At 52.3% G+C, this 14,306-nt stretch overlaps 1 protein-coding gene across 2 annotated transcripts; it reads left to right on the top strand.

Moving 5' to 3' along the window:
• Positions 1 to 1,782: 1,782 nt before the first annotated feature.
• KRT71 (keratin 71) lies at positions 1,783 to 10,393 on the top strand. 2 transcript variants are annotated; one of them, XM_077753605.1, is made up of 10 exons: positions 1,783 to 2,229; positions 4,696 to 4,910; positions 5,578 to 5,638; positions 6,164 to 6,259; positions 6,631 to 6,795; positions 6,996 to 7,121; positions 8,503 to 8,723; positions 9,395 to 9,429; positions 10,182 to 10,238; positions 10,278 to 10,393. In XM_077753605.1, exons 1-10 carry the CDS (start codon positions 1,783 to 1,785, stop codon positions 10,391 to 10,393), a joined length of 1,539 nt encoding a protein of 512 aa, XP_077609731.1. The 2 variants fall into 2 exon arrangements, with proteins under 2 accessions (XP_077609731.1, XP_077609730.1); XM_077753604.1 differs by having other exon boundaries at positions 10,182 to 10,393.
• The last annotated feature ends 3,913 nt before the right edge of the window (positions 10,394 to 14,306 follow it).

The raw sequence follows: 14,306 nt of genomic DNA, 5'->3' as shown, positions 1-14,306 counted from the left end.
CTCTCAATAGAGGTTTACCAAAGGGAGAAAAGAAGGGGATGGGGGAAGGGCAGGAAGAATAGCTAGGTGGTCTCTGGATGGAGAACATCTCATCTCTTCTCTTCTCTTCTCTTCTCTTCTCTTCTCTCCTTACAAAGGAAAACTGAGGTGGCATGTGACACAGTCTTCAGAGGGACTGCATGGGGGCTGCCCACAGAGCTACTGTCCTTCCAGAACATACCAAGAACATGCTAAGGGTTAAGGGAGATGAGGGGGGCTCAGACCTGGGATGTGCTGACCCAGGAAGACCTCTGGGGAGAGGGCAGAATAGAGCAAGAGGTGGCAAAAGAGGAAAAGGGAAGGGTGGATGGATGATGGAGAGGAGGGATGAAGAGACAAGGTGGGAAGGAGAGAAGGGAGGAAAAGAAAGTTCTGGTGAACTATGAAGACAAAATGGCAGTGAGGTGAGTGGGGAGGAGTACAGGGAAGGAAGTGGGAATGGATTCCAGGTCAACTCCTAAACAGAGTGAGAGAGAGCCCCACACCAGCCTGGCTCCAGGTTCTTCTCTCTCCTGTGGCTTCACCCAGCCAAGAGTCATGGCACACCCTGGGGTCCCAATAGAGATCACTGGGTAAAGGCAATCTCTGGGGACAGAGCTGGCCACAGGCAGAACAGGGATAGCAGCAATGGCATTCATAGGGGAGGACTGGGGCTCATGTCAGGTACCTGACACAGAGGGAGCGGCAGGCAGAGTTTGGGGCAGGGAGAGATGCATATGAGGTCAGTCTCACCTGGACAGCAGTTCCTTCACTTGAACTCTAAACAAGTGGTTCCTGTCCTCAGCTTGCTCCTGCTCTTACTAACCGATACACAAGACAGAAATGAGCAAATGGACCACCCAGGAGTCTCCTTGAAGCCTCCAGGCCGTGGCAAGCCTCTCTCTGCCATCTCCCTGTCTCCTCTGAGTTGACTCCTTCAATTTTCAGCCACCTGCTCCAACTCCATCCTCCTTTTCTTCACTCTGTCCAGTGTTTGTTACTAGACCTCAGTTGTGCCTTGCACAGCCTCCAGCGTGCCTTATAGGAGCTTGAGAGAGGTGAAGTGTGGAGATCCCATTTCCTTGAGAACTGACAGGAGCATATGACCCATCATGTGCTCATGTCCCATGCTGGGGAGAGGGTCACTCCATCCCTCGCACCCCAGCAGAGAGAGCCACAGTCCTCTGTGGGTTAGGGGAAGAGGCCATCAGTGGGGTGTGTCTCCTGGAAAGATTCAGGAGGCCTGAATCTTTCCAGGAAAGAGGAAGACACACTTATGGTTGGAGCCCCCCCACCCCCATATACTCTACCTAGTATCCTACTCTGTCCAGGGCAGCCCATCCTCTTCCAGCTCCCTGAGGCCTCAGGAGGAAGCCCACGACGCAGAGAAGATTAGTCAGGATGGTGAAGTGCCAGTGACACCCCCCTGGAGAGGCTGGGGCCTGGGGCAAATTACCCTATAACAGCAGGTTAATGAGATAAAACCCAAATTACATGAGCAAGGCTTGCAAGCCCAGCAATTTGATGGTTTCGTGTTGTTTCAGAGGTGGGGAGGGCTTGATCTCTAGCTCAGCATAGAGAAAATGACTTCTTGCTCCCAGGCAAGCCAAACCCATGAATTAAGCTCTTGACTGCCCATCCACGAACCCCAGTGCCAAGCACATATAAGGAAGGGTGCCTGCCAGTCCTCACTGCAACCTGCAGAGCCCGTGTGGGATTTGGCCTTCACCCCTCCTGCATCTGACCTCCATCTCCACCAGCAGCATGAACCGCCAGTTCACCTGCAAGTCGGGAGCCGCCAGCAAGGGGGGCTTCAGCGGCTGCTCGGCAGTGCTCTCAGGGGGCAGCTCATCCTCCTACCGGGCAGGGGGCAAAGGGCTCAGCGGAGGCTTCGGAAGCCGGAGCCTCTACAGCCTGGGGGGCATCCGGAACATCTCCCTCAACATGGCCAGCGGCAGCGGGAAGAGTGGAGGTTATGCATTTGGCCGGGGCCGGGCCAGTGGCTTTGCTGGCAGCATGTTTGGCAGTGTGGCCCTGGGGCCCGTGTGTCCAACTGTGTGCCCACCTGGAGGCATCCATCAGGTCACTGTCAATGAGAGTCTCCTGGCCCCCCTCAACGTGGAGCTGGACCCTGAGATCCAGAAAGTGCGTGCCCAAGAGCGGGAGCAGATCAAGGCTCTGAACAACAAGTTTGCCTCCTTCATTGACAAGGTGGGTCTACCTTCTCCTTTCCTCTCTTCTCTTCTCTTCTCTTCTCTTCTCTTCTCTTCTCTTCTCTTCTCTTCTCTTCTCTCTCTACTCTGAACATGAGTTTTTGTTACAGAGAAGGGATTCAGGTTAGCTAAGAGGAGGCACAAAGTAGGTGTTTCTTTAACCAGGGTGACTTATTTAAGATTCCCTGCATAATATTTCCTAAGAGAAGACAGAGGTAGGTCTGTCTCTACTGGCAGAGGCTTATGGGGGTACTGGCAGGAGCTCCAAAGGGAAGATGCCCACTTCTTACTCGAGGGTCAGCTTGGTGTCATTGCTAAGCCTGGGGTCCATGCAGGGGGAAAGGCAATCTTTTGATTGGCAATCTTCCAATCAAAAGAGAGGCAATCTTCCCCAGAGTAGCCAGGAAAGCTTGTCTTCTCCCCATCCATTGCAAGTAGGTCTCCTCCACTAGTCATTTGACCAATGGATCAGGAGCATCAGAGTGTGGCCATTCCTGGGTGGTTTGACCATGGGCATTTTTTTTAAGTTGGCTGAGGACTCTCTTGAGAGGCAGAAGAAAGCAGTGGAAAAGACGTCTCCACACTGCTTTGAGGTCAGACCTGACTTCCACTCCAGCCCTATCACTGTCCAGCTGTGTCTTGGCTAAGCCAGTCACAGAGCCAGCCATGTAGAGAGTTATTTATCAGTGCCTGTTTCCTCATCTCTATGATGGCCTACCTCTTGGGGTTTATTGTCAAGTTTATAAAAGAAAATGCATGTGAAGATCTTGGCACAGTGCCACACACGTACTCCCAAATGATGGTTATTGTTACGATCATTTTTATCTTCAGAGAGACCGGAGAGGGGTGTTGAGAAAGGCAGGAACTACAGGTCTGGAAGAGGCCTCAAGGCGTCATCCAGTCCAGATAGGCCTCGACTTTTGGTAGATGAGCAATTAGTGCTCCCATTCTATGAGTCAGCAAAAGCATGATGATAAATGCCATGCCAGGGTTTGGCATCTGGGGTGGGGATGGGAGAGAAGGAAGGTGAGACTCAGTACTGGGGATGAGGGGCTATATTGCCTACATGGCAGTTAGACACCAAGGATGGGTCAGCCCAGGAGAAAGCCTATGGTTGAAGTGGTCAGTGGCCATCAGAGCCTATCCCTGTCCCCCAGCTCTAGATGTCTGCTCAGAGGATCCTTTGCTCACCTCAGGGGCCAGCACTATCTCTGTGGCTCCTTATTCCTCCAAACCATTTCACATTTGGAAGATCAAAGGGCTCTGAGGTTTGGGGTTTGGGGGTCACATGGGAATAGCCTGACCTTTGGCAGGGCTGGTCAAACCCCATTAAGGGGCAAAGTCTGGAGACATGAAAAGAAGAAGAGTCACCTTCTTCATGAGGACAGTCACCTCTGAACAAAGGTGGTTTGTCCAGAGTGAGGGAGAAGCCAGTTCACAGGCCTGGACAGTTTCTAAATAACTTCCATGTCCAGAGGACAACAGTCTCATAACCCCAGGTACCCAGAAAATATGCATCCATCTTATCAGTGGTCCCGATTATCCAGTATGTAGTTCAGATGTGAATTGTGGCATCCTGAGTGTAGGGTTTACTCTGTGGTCAGTGTTTAGTCTTAAGAATTTACATGAAAGAGTCAGATTGGTTAAACCAAAGCAAGGCTCATGATCTGCTGGGGGCAAGCAGTTTGGTGACTGATCCCACCTTAACACTGAATCCCAGACAATTTTCTGAGGTCCCATGATTATGACGATAGGGAACACAACTTTATTTAGACACTGGCTGTGCTCATGTGGATTAAGTCACATTTAAAAAATTGTACGGCCCCAAACCACACAAGCGAGAAGTAAGTAGATCCACTCCCTCTGGTCAGTTTCCTGGCCCACTGTGACCATGGTGGCATGGGGATCACTGTCCATCTATCTTGCCCCACGTGCCATGCTGGTCCTGTGGAAGATGGTTCTGAGAGGCAGAACTAGGGCTGAGGGAAGACGCCATGGGCAATGAAGGAGCTGGGGACATTTAGATGACCCAAAAGCCCATTGAGCCTCCTTGAACTTGACATGATATAAAATGAAGCGCAAACTTCCTTCTTCAGCAGAGTCAACCTTTCCAAAGATTGACCCAACCTGGCTCTGTCCTGGTATTTTTTAGGCACACACTTGCTCTGAGCCAGTTTGGCCATAGTGGATTCTGAGTGACTGGGTGCATGAGTTATGGGGACACATGATGGAATTTGGTTCTGGGCTCCCTCACTTACCAAACCTTTGGACCTTGGAAAGAGGCTAAACTTCTCTATAGCTCAGCTTCTTTTCCATTAAGTGGCATTTATAATTTGACCACCTAGTGTAGCTGTTGTGAGGAGTAAAAGAGAAAATACAGCAGATCACTTTGCACAGGGCCTTGTGAATGACAGGTGTGACTATTTCTGTGGGGACTCAATGGTTTCTGTGCTTTGGGCCCCAGGTGCGGTTCCTGGAGCAGCAGAACCAGGTGCTGGAGACCAAGTGGGAGCTGCTGCAGCAGCTGGACCTGAACAACTGCAAGAACAACCTGGAGCCCATCCTCGAGGGCTACATCAGCAACCTGAGGAAGCAGCTGGAGACGCTGTCCGGGGACAGGGTGCGGCTGGACTCGGAGCTGAGGAGTGTGCGGGACGTGGTGGAGGACTACAAGAAGAGGTGAGTGGGGAGGGATCCCCCTGCAGCTGGACAACTGTCCCCTTTCCCTCTGAGCTCGTTCTGTAGGAGTGGCATCTACCCCAGCATAAAGGTGTTGGAGGTGAGGGGCCATGTTTCTTGTCATACTGAGCAGAATTACTCTGACAAAACCCTAGAACTTGCTTCTCCAACCTCTGATCTGGCACTTAGGACAAATATCCTGTTAGCTCGACAGTGGTCAAAGGATTATGTCTGGCTGGGTGAGGCAAACCTTGGGTAAGCCACTCAGAGCTTCTGGGTCCTCACTGGTAAATGAGGACTTATATTCATTCACCTTCCAGAATGGCTATGAGGAGTAACTAAGGAAACACTCCCTTTCATTGGTAAGGCTTTATTCAAATTTGCTTCTTGCTCCATATGAGATTTCTCATAGAACATTTGCTCCACATGTTCCTACCTCATTTTTGTACCTAGGTCTTCAATAATCTCCTTTTCAAAACTTGATCACCATGTACCCTCCTCCCGGAAGCCTCCCTTGCCTGGTGGCCCCAGCAGCCCAGTACTCTGTGGCCCATTAGCATCTGTCCCCCAAATGGGCACACTGCCTCTTGCTCAGAGTGATGAGCATTCTCAGTGAGAGGGTTCTAAGTGAGATGCATTGACCAGCTGAGCCCTGGCATTCCTGCAGGTATGAGGAAGAAATCAACAGGCGGACAGCTGCAGAGAACGAATTCGTGCTGCTCAAGAAGGTGAGGGGGAAAGGCAGGCCTTGAGTCCAGGGCTGGCTTGGGACCAGGGAAGGCTGAGCCTACCAGTGTGCTCTGCTCTCAGTGAAAGAGAGGCGATTCCAAAATAATGAGGAAAAGGCCAAGGAAAGCCAAGATGGACTATCCAGAGAGGGAATGAAAAGGCAGAGACGATGATGGCCTTCCCAAGTGTTTCACGTGGACAGGACTTGTCCACAGTGAAGAACAGCAGAGGATGACACAGGGGCTCCCCGGGGGCCACAGGGCTTGACTCAGATGTCAGAAGGATGACAGACAGCTTGGGTTCCAGCTGTCTGGCTGGGGCTTCCTTCCTCAGAGGGGAGCCCCATTCCTGTTGAGAGAGTACATTCTCAGGATGGGGCAGGGCTGGCCCTTCTGCTCCTTCCTCTCCTTCCCCATGAACCTCTCAGGGAGAAGAGGTCAGCTATTTCCATGTGCAGGGCACCCAGGCCGGGGTGGGTGTTTCTTTCTTGGCAGTGACTGAGGGATGGTGGGGGCATCTTTCAGGATGTGGATGCCGCTTATGCCAATAAGGTGGAACTCCAGGCCAAGGTAGACTCCATGGATCAGGAGATCAAGTTTTTCAAGTGCCTCTATGAAGCCGTAAGTCTGCCTCTCCACCCACCTCTCTGAGGGCAGCCAGTGGGTAAAACTCTGTTCTGGGGACTCAGGAGGCTCCCTGCTTCAGGGAGGTCCCCTGGTTAGCCATTCATCTTCCATTTCAGCCGTAAGGGGCTCCCAGTCCCTTATGTACCCCCTGGGTGGGAGCGAAATAGTCCAGGTCCTGGCTTCATGGTGACAGCAATCTGTCTGGGGCCTGGAGGGAACTCACTTTGCCCAGGGAACAAGAGCCTCGGTTCAGGGCCTCCAAGTTAGCATTTCCTGGATTTGCTAACCTTGCTTGGGGGTGGGGGTGAGGGGCAGTGTTGGCCTCCTACAGTCAAGTCCTGAGACCAGCCCTGTTTGCCATGTAGGAGATCGCTCAGATCCAGTCCCACATCAGCGATATGTCTGTCATCCTGTCCATGGACAACAACCGGGACCTGAACTTGGACAGCATCATTGACGAGGTCCGTGCCCAGTATGAGGAGATCGCCTTGAAGAGCAAGGCCGAGGCTGAGGCCCTGTACCAGACCAAGGTGAGCTGGGCTGAGGCAGGACCAGGGAGGGCAACTCCAGCAAGCATGAGGGCTGGGCCTGAACACTCCCAGCACAGAGGCCATGTCCCGTTAAGTGTCTAACACGCCCTTCCCCCATGACATCACCAATCCCAGATATCATGTATGCCCATGACATACACATCATGCTTACCCATGGCTCTGTACTTCGGGTTCCCCAGTTCCAGGAACTGCAGCTGGCAGCCGGCCGGCATGGGGATGACCTCAAAAACACCAAGAACGAAATCTCGGAGCTCACCCGGCTCATCCAGAGAATCCGCTCAGAGATTGAGAACGTGAAGAAGCAGGTGAGGGGACCGGCTGCCAATGGCCTGGGGCAGGAGGGCAAAATTGGAGGGGAGATGAGTTGGCCAAGGATATCAGCCTCCCGAATCTCTGCCCACGAGAGGAAAGGAGCCAATGAGGTCACTGCCTTGAATACTTAGAGCAGACATCTCCAGCGCATCTCATCTCCTACTCAACCCAGAGACCTCTGCTTCAAAGTCCCTCCCACAGGAAGTCTTCTCTCATTCTCCAGGATGGGCTAGGACCACATCCCTGTTCCCTCTTTCCCAGTCACGTGTTCTGCCGGCACCTGTACTCCTCTTACCTCATCACACTTCAGCAATTGCCTGATACCAGCCTGTCCCATCTTCCACTAGACTTGAAGAACTCAGGGAGTTGACTGCTTTGTTCCCCATTGCTTTCCCAGCATCGAGCACAGTTCCTGGCACATAGTAGCATCTTAATAAACATTTTCAGATTAAATGATTGATAAGTGGACTCAGACAGCACCCATTAAGCATGCCTTCTGTGGCTATTTATTAAGGGTTGGCTTGGAAACACTCCCAGGAATATACACTGCAGTCTCATTAGGTGGGGAGACAAGATGCATTTATATAATAACAATGGCAGCAGATCCTATCATTTTATCACATTGAATCGTCCCAAAGACTCTAAGAGGCAAGCGTTGCCCATTATTACAGATGAGGAGACTGAGGCTCAGAGAGGTTAAGTGGGTTGCAAGCTGGCAAGTGGCAGAGCTGTGATCAGAACCAACGGTGACTCCTAGTCCAGTGATCTTTCCACTTCCCTGTGGGCTTTAACACTTAGTGGCTCTGTGATGTAGGGCAAGTTCATTATCCTTTCTGTACATGACTACACGAACTAAGATACATAAAATGCATATACAGGGCTGAGTGCAGTATCTGGCATATGGTAAGCACTTGGGAAATAATAGTTGGTTCTGAGGAATCTCCTTCCCTGCACCCCTTGTCTGTGGTCCTATGCATCTGGGTGGCCACTGTCATTGTACCTACCACACCATATTCCAATGCTCTCTTCTCCCAGACTTTAAACAACTCCAGAGCAGAAAGTCAATTTTACTCTTACTCATTTTGTATGGCCGTATGGGTGGCCAAGTAAATGTCTTCGTAATGAACTGACATGGTACTGAATTGGCTGCGATCGCAGGAGGGGAGGATGCACTATGTTTCCTCATCACCAATGCCTAAACACGAGTGGAGATAGCCAGCTCCAGCAGGGGCCTTCGCCTAGAAGAGGAGCAGGAGGTGTGAAGCATGGAAGTGGGCATCTCCGCCCAAGAATCTCCAAGCGCTAGTGAGATTTGGATGTGGATGACTCTAATCACCCCTTCCAGTTTTTGAACTTCTCCAATTCCCTGTATAGATTTCCAACCTGGAGACGGCCATTGCTGATGCCGAGCAGCGGGGCGACAGCGCCCTGAAGGATGCCCGGGCCAAGCTGGACGAGCTGGAGGCCGCCCTGCACCAGGCCAAGGAGGAGCTGGCCCGAATGCTGCGCGAGTACCAGGAGCTCATGAGCACGAAGCTGGCCCTGGACATGGAGATCGCCACCTACCGCAAGCTGCTGGAGAGCGAGGAGTGCAGGTGGGGGTTGCTCTGACAGGAGAGCCCTGGGAGGTTGAGAAGGATGAAACGGGAAAGCTTAGCACACCCTCATCCAGAAAAGACGCATTCTTAGTACTGAAAGGGTGGCAATGATGGGAATAAGAACAGTGATTAATAATACCTGCCCTGGCGTGAGCACTCACTTCACACCAGTGTTTTGGGGATGAGCTCATTCCATCCTTACAATTTCCCTGAATGTACTAAGGCACACTACCCAGTCTCCCAAACCAACCCCCCTGCCCAAACCCAAACCCATCACTATGTTAGGCCTTCTTGTTTCATCTTCCTTATCTGTCCAGGTACAAGATGAACTTGTCAGAGATGTCCCAGGGCAGCCATTCCAGTTTTCCCACTGTTCTCAGCAGACAGGAAAGACTCAGTGCCTGACCTTGGGAAGTGTGCATGACACCCCACATGTGCACTTTGTGCCGACTATGGTTTGACTTAGGTCATTGCCCGGTTACCCCAAAGATTCAGGGACAGCACCCAGAGCTTTCCAAGCTCTACTTGTGCCAAAGAAGCCCTGGAATTTCCACAGGTGTCCATTGGGTTCAGAAACCCAATTCAGGCTGATGGGGATGCTAACCTTGAGGTCAATAGATTGTGGATTGGGTGGCTGCTTGCTCTTATTTTATTTCTCTCCCCAACAGGATGTCAGGAGAATTTCCCTCCCCTGTCAGCATCTGTAAGTACTTGTATTCTTGGACCTAAAACTGTAGAATCTGCAGACTAGAGAGGGCCTTAGTCCCACTCTGTGTGTATACACGAACAAACTAAGGACCAGAGAGCAAAAAACTTTGAGATTACACAGCCAGATGGCAGAGGCATGGCCAGCAATCAGGTCTCCTGGCTCCCAGCCCAGGACTGCTTCCTCCTTATCTCTCTATCTCCTCATTCCCAGGAGATGGCAGTTAGGAAGGCTATGGCTACGGGGAAGGGGAAACAAAGGATGAGCTGCAAGTTGTGACCAGCCATGGACTGAGAAATTAGAGGGAGCTCAGGAGATCAGGGAAACAGGACCTCCAAGGCTAAACTGACAGTATTGGATCTCTGGATTTCAGTAGGACTAAGAATTAAACCAGAGCCTCCAAAAAATGTCATCTGAAGGACAGCTAGCAAGAGAGAGAGGTTGGACGCTAGGAAGTTTAGTAAAAAGGCTAATAGAAGGGGGAAGGGTATATCTAGAACATAGGTGGGTGCACTGGTACCTGGGCCAAAGGGATGGGCCTCCGGAAATTAAGAATTAGCCTGTCTAAGCTGTGCAAGGCAAGGGCAGGACATGGGGGAAGCTGTCTTTGGGATATTTTCCCTGGGTTGGGGGTTACAGCCACGTGAAGTGGCTAACCCATTGTCCCAAGAGCCCCCTCTGTCCCAGAGAAGGGTAGCTTCCTCTGGTCCTGCCCCTTGAGGCAAGCTGACCCCGCTCTCCCTCTGCAGCCATCATCAGCAGCACCAGCGGCAGCAGCGGCTATGGTCTCCGGCCCAGCTCTGTCAGTGGCGGCTACGTGGCCAACAGCACCAGCTGCATCTCAGGCGTGTGCAGCGTCCGCGGTGGGGAGGGCAGGAGCCGGGGCAGCACCAGCGACTACAAGGATACCCTGGGGAAGGGCTCCAGCCAGAGTACGTCCTCCAAGAAAGCCAGCAGGTAGAGAGGGCTGTCCAAGGCCTCCTGCCACCAGTGTGTCCTCGGCTGTCTCCCACACGCGCTCTTCCCTAGCCCACTGTCAGCCCCATCTCTACCCAGCCCTGCTCCCATACCTCCAGCGCTGGCCTTGGCCACCCTGCTTCTCCCAGCCTATGTCTTCCTGAGCCTGGACAGGTGTGGATGACTACACCTGGGGAAATTCTTTCTGGCATATGCCTGGCATTCACTTTCTTGGCTGAGGTCCCCCAACCATGCCATCAGCTCAGCTCCAGGCTCCCAGCCTTCTGCCCTCTACACAGACTCCAGCTCAGTTGCTAACTACTCTGTCTGGCTCTCTGAGGCTCACACCGAGGCCCCCTCCTGCTGGAGGGGCTCCCTGGGGCCTCTGTCCCAGCTCCTGCCTATGTTAGTGGTTGGTTCTGTGTTCAAGGCCAGGAGGACTGAAGGACAACAACCAAGAAAAGCCAGTCCCCACCCCACCTTGGCTCCATCTCATGGCTCACTCTGAGTGGGACCCGGTACAACTCAGGGTCTCTCTTCACTCTCCTGTGTCCAGAAGCAGAGAAGAGGAGACCCCTCTGCATCTCCTTTCTTCCTTAGAGACCCTCCTATTGCATTCTCAATAAACAGCACAGTCTCATGGCTTGGTCTCTGAGTAGTCAAGATGTGTACACGTACTCCGTTCAGTATTCACCCGAGCAGGTCCCACACAGGCACACACAGACATATACGGTACACCTTGCTTATTGCCTGCATGGCCCACATTTCTATGTTGATTTTCTCCAGAGAGCAGGAAAAGGAGCTCTCAGAGCACACTTGGCCCAGGGGCTGGGCAGTGTTGGAGCTGCAGGGAAATGAAGCGTGGGCTAACTTTGGGAGGAAGGAGGGAAAAAAGGGAGAGAAGTAAGGAGGAACACAGGAAACGGGTGTGTGCAGCATGGTTCGTGGCTTTCAACAAAAGAATTACCTGTGTCTACTGACGGATGTGGTCCTACTCCTGACAGAGACCCTGGCCTTCATCTGAGAACTGGTTCTTTCCTAGAGGGAAGGTAGGGGGTTGCCAGGCAGGTGTCTGTGTTTGTTCAACCCTTTCCTTGTTGCTCAGAGGCCTGGCCTTATGGGGGAGGGGTCACTCAGGGAAGGTGGAGCTGATGGGGACCCCACACTTGGAGCTTGTTGGATGTTCAAATAGGGAACAAGTTCTTGAAGCCTGAGGCTGGACTTGGGTGAAGTGAGTTGGGAGTCAGGGTAGGCTACAAACATCATTGACTATACAGTTGGCACCTGCCCATATGTCTGTCTACCTTAGGGTGAGGAGAGGCGTAAGGAAGACAGACAGACCCCCCCAGTGACCAGCATGAGCTGGCAAACCTGTCAGGAAGTCCTTGGGGGCCTGAGGAGCTTACAAAATTGGAGGTAGAGGGATTGGAGAAAGGGATGAATGGGCTGGGTTGGCTGGCAGACAGAACTTCAGAGTAGTGGTTGAGGCTTAGGCCAAGGCCACCGGGGCCAGGCTCAAGCCCTTGCCATCCAGGAGGTGGCCATCAGCTATAGCCTCTCTCCTCTCTCAACTTAGAAGTTAACACCACCATGTGGGTAGAGGAGGATGTGCAGATCAAGACTCAGCAGCAAGTTTGCTTCACCGGTCAACAAGCTGAAGTTTGTGTGTGTGTGTGTGTGTGTGTGTGTGTGTGTGTGTTTTAAGAACTGGGTAGAGACACCATAAGTTCCTCAGCAAAGGATCCACATACACCTGCTACCTCTACTACCTTTGCAGCAGTAAGAACTGAGGTGGGATAACGGAAGGAACTTTCCAGCTGAGAGGCTTAGAAGAATTCTAGATTCTCAAATGCGGGGAATCGAGGCTGCTTCTCTAGATGCTGTTGGTTTCTCACTCAGATTTGGAGAAGTAAAGAACTCTCCCACATCCCTTTGTGCCCAAGGGCTCACAGGGGTCTCCCAGGTGGGCAAGTTTATCCTAGATTTTGAGTCTGTTTTCTAGAGCAGCAGATCAAGAGGCTGAAGGCTGAGGGGAGCTTCCTGCAGGAGATAGTCAGGAGGACCCACTGAGGTCCACAGTAAGGACCTGAGTTACAGAGCTTGCAGGTACCAGAGGAAGGGGTCTCAGCTGGCTGTGGACTACAGACCAGGCAAGAGTTGATGGAAGGCTTGGGGTACAAGCAAGGGCTCCGAGGAAAGGAAATAATGCTAATGGCTTACAGGTAGGATGGCCTTTAAGTCACATGAGTCTAGGTGTTCTTTTGATCACCGTTACCAAGAGCAGTAGCTCTTCACACAGGCACAGAAATAACCTGGGAGGGGTGCCTGTGTGGCTCAGTTGGTTAAGCGTCTGACTTCAGCTCAGGTTATGATCTCATTGTTCATGAGCTTGAGCCCCGCTCAAGTGCTAACGGCTCAGAGCCTGGAGCCTGCTTAGGAGTCTATGTCTTCCACTCTCTCTGCCTCTGCACCACTCTCACTCTGTCTTTCTCTCTCAAAAATAAATAAACATTAAAAAAATCTTTTAAATAATGTGGGAACTTAAAAATACTGATGTCTGAGCCACCACCCCAAACCAATTAAGGTGGTCTACTGGAGTAGGGCCCAGGCATTCATGGTATCTCTCAAAAGTTAGGGAAGGGATTCTAGTGAACGTCCTGAGCTGAGAATGTAATCAGTGGAGAAAGAGGTCCAAACTCTAGTAAATGTAGCAAGATCTCAGAATGAGTGAGTAGAGATGGGGTCAAGGCATTAAGATGGCAGTGTGAGCTCTGGAAGGGACATGGGGTTGGGGCACTGAGGAAACCTACACCTAATATCCCAGACTTGTGTCAGGTAAAAACATGGCTATGTGCTGAGGGACAGGGTGGCAGGTGTTACAGGGCAACAACAGAGGGTAAAGGGCAGGAAAGGGAACTGGTCACAGGTGTGTAAGAGCATAACAATGATCCTCACGTCTTACCTCTGGGTCTGTGACACTGTGCTGCCTTCCTCTCCTCATAGCTATGTGATGCTCTGTGGAGTGGATGCAGGAGAAGGAGAAAGCAAAGTTACAATCCCCGCACTCAGGAAGCTTCTGATCCTACAGGCAGGAGGAGCCACTCAGGAAGGACACAGGTGGAGAAAAAGCTGGTGCAAATGGATTAAGTCCCCAACCCACTTACTTGTACTTTCCATCACCTCCCCCAAAGTCAGTGACAGGGTCTGAATGGTCCTCACCTCTGCACTCTTGTGCTTGGCACAGCATTTGCAGTGAGTATAAGCTGGTGGACTAACTACCCCTCCCCATGGGACTCTGACTCCCGGCTCCTTGGGACATCCCACTGGAGGGGACCCAGCAGCAAGCCAAGCCAGACATGTGGCAGCTCAGCTGGGGGGCTCCCAGGGACTGCCGTGGGTCCAGTGGGCCATAGATGTGGAGGTTGGCACCCTCAGACCATCTCTGGAGGGCGAGGAGAACAAAAGGGGTCCCACACCGAACTTGGGGTGCCCACCAAGGGGGCTGAGGCCTCTTGGCTTTGATCACTACTCTGCTCCTTCTCTCCTTCTGTGAAGCCTCAGTCTCCCGGCCCTTTCCTATGCTTTAGGCCTAGAGTACCAGGCAGGGGTTCAAAATGAGGGACTGGAAACTGAGCTTTATGGGACACCTACTGTGGACCAGACTCTCCCTGAGCTGGGCACGCCTCCTGCATCACCTCTCTGAGGTGGGTGCTGTTTTTCCTAAGACAGAGACCTGCTGCAGCCAGGGCCACAGAGCCAGTGCACGGAGCCAGGATTCCATGAGGTCTGTCTCTCCAAAGCCCACACTCTTTCCACATCACCGCCCTGCCTCCCGGTGTGGGAGCCATCTGCCTCTGCCCACCCAGCTGCTGTGCGTTCCCACCCTTCCCTGATGTCCTGCGGGCTCCCTGCCCACT

This window comes from Crocuta crocuta, unplaced genomic scaffold (genome assembly GCF_008692635.1).
Source record: "Crocuta crocuta isolate KB4526 unplaced genomic scaffold, BGI_CrCroc_1.0 scaffold30, whole genome shotgun sequence".
NCBI classification, from domain to species: domain Eukaryota; kingdom Metazoa; phylum Chordata; class Mammalia; order Carnivora; family Hyaenidae; genus Crocuta; species Crocuta crocuta.
Note: the sequence above shows the minus strand (reverse complement) of the source record. Positions and strands in the feature narration are given on the sequence as shown.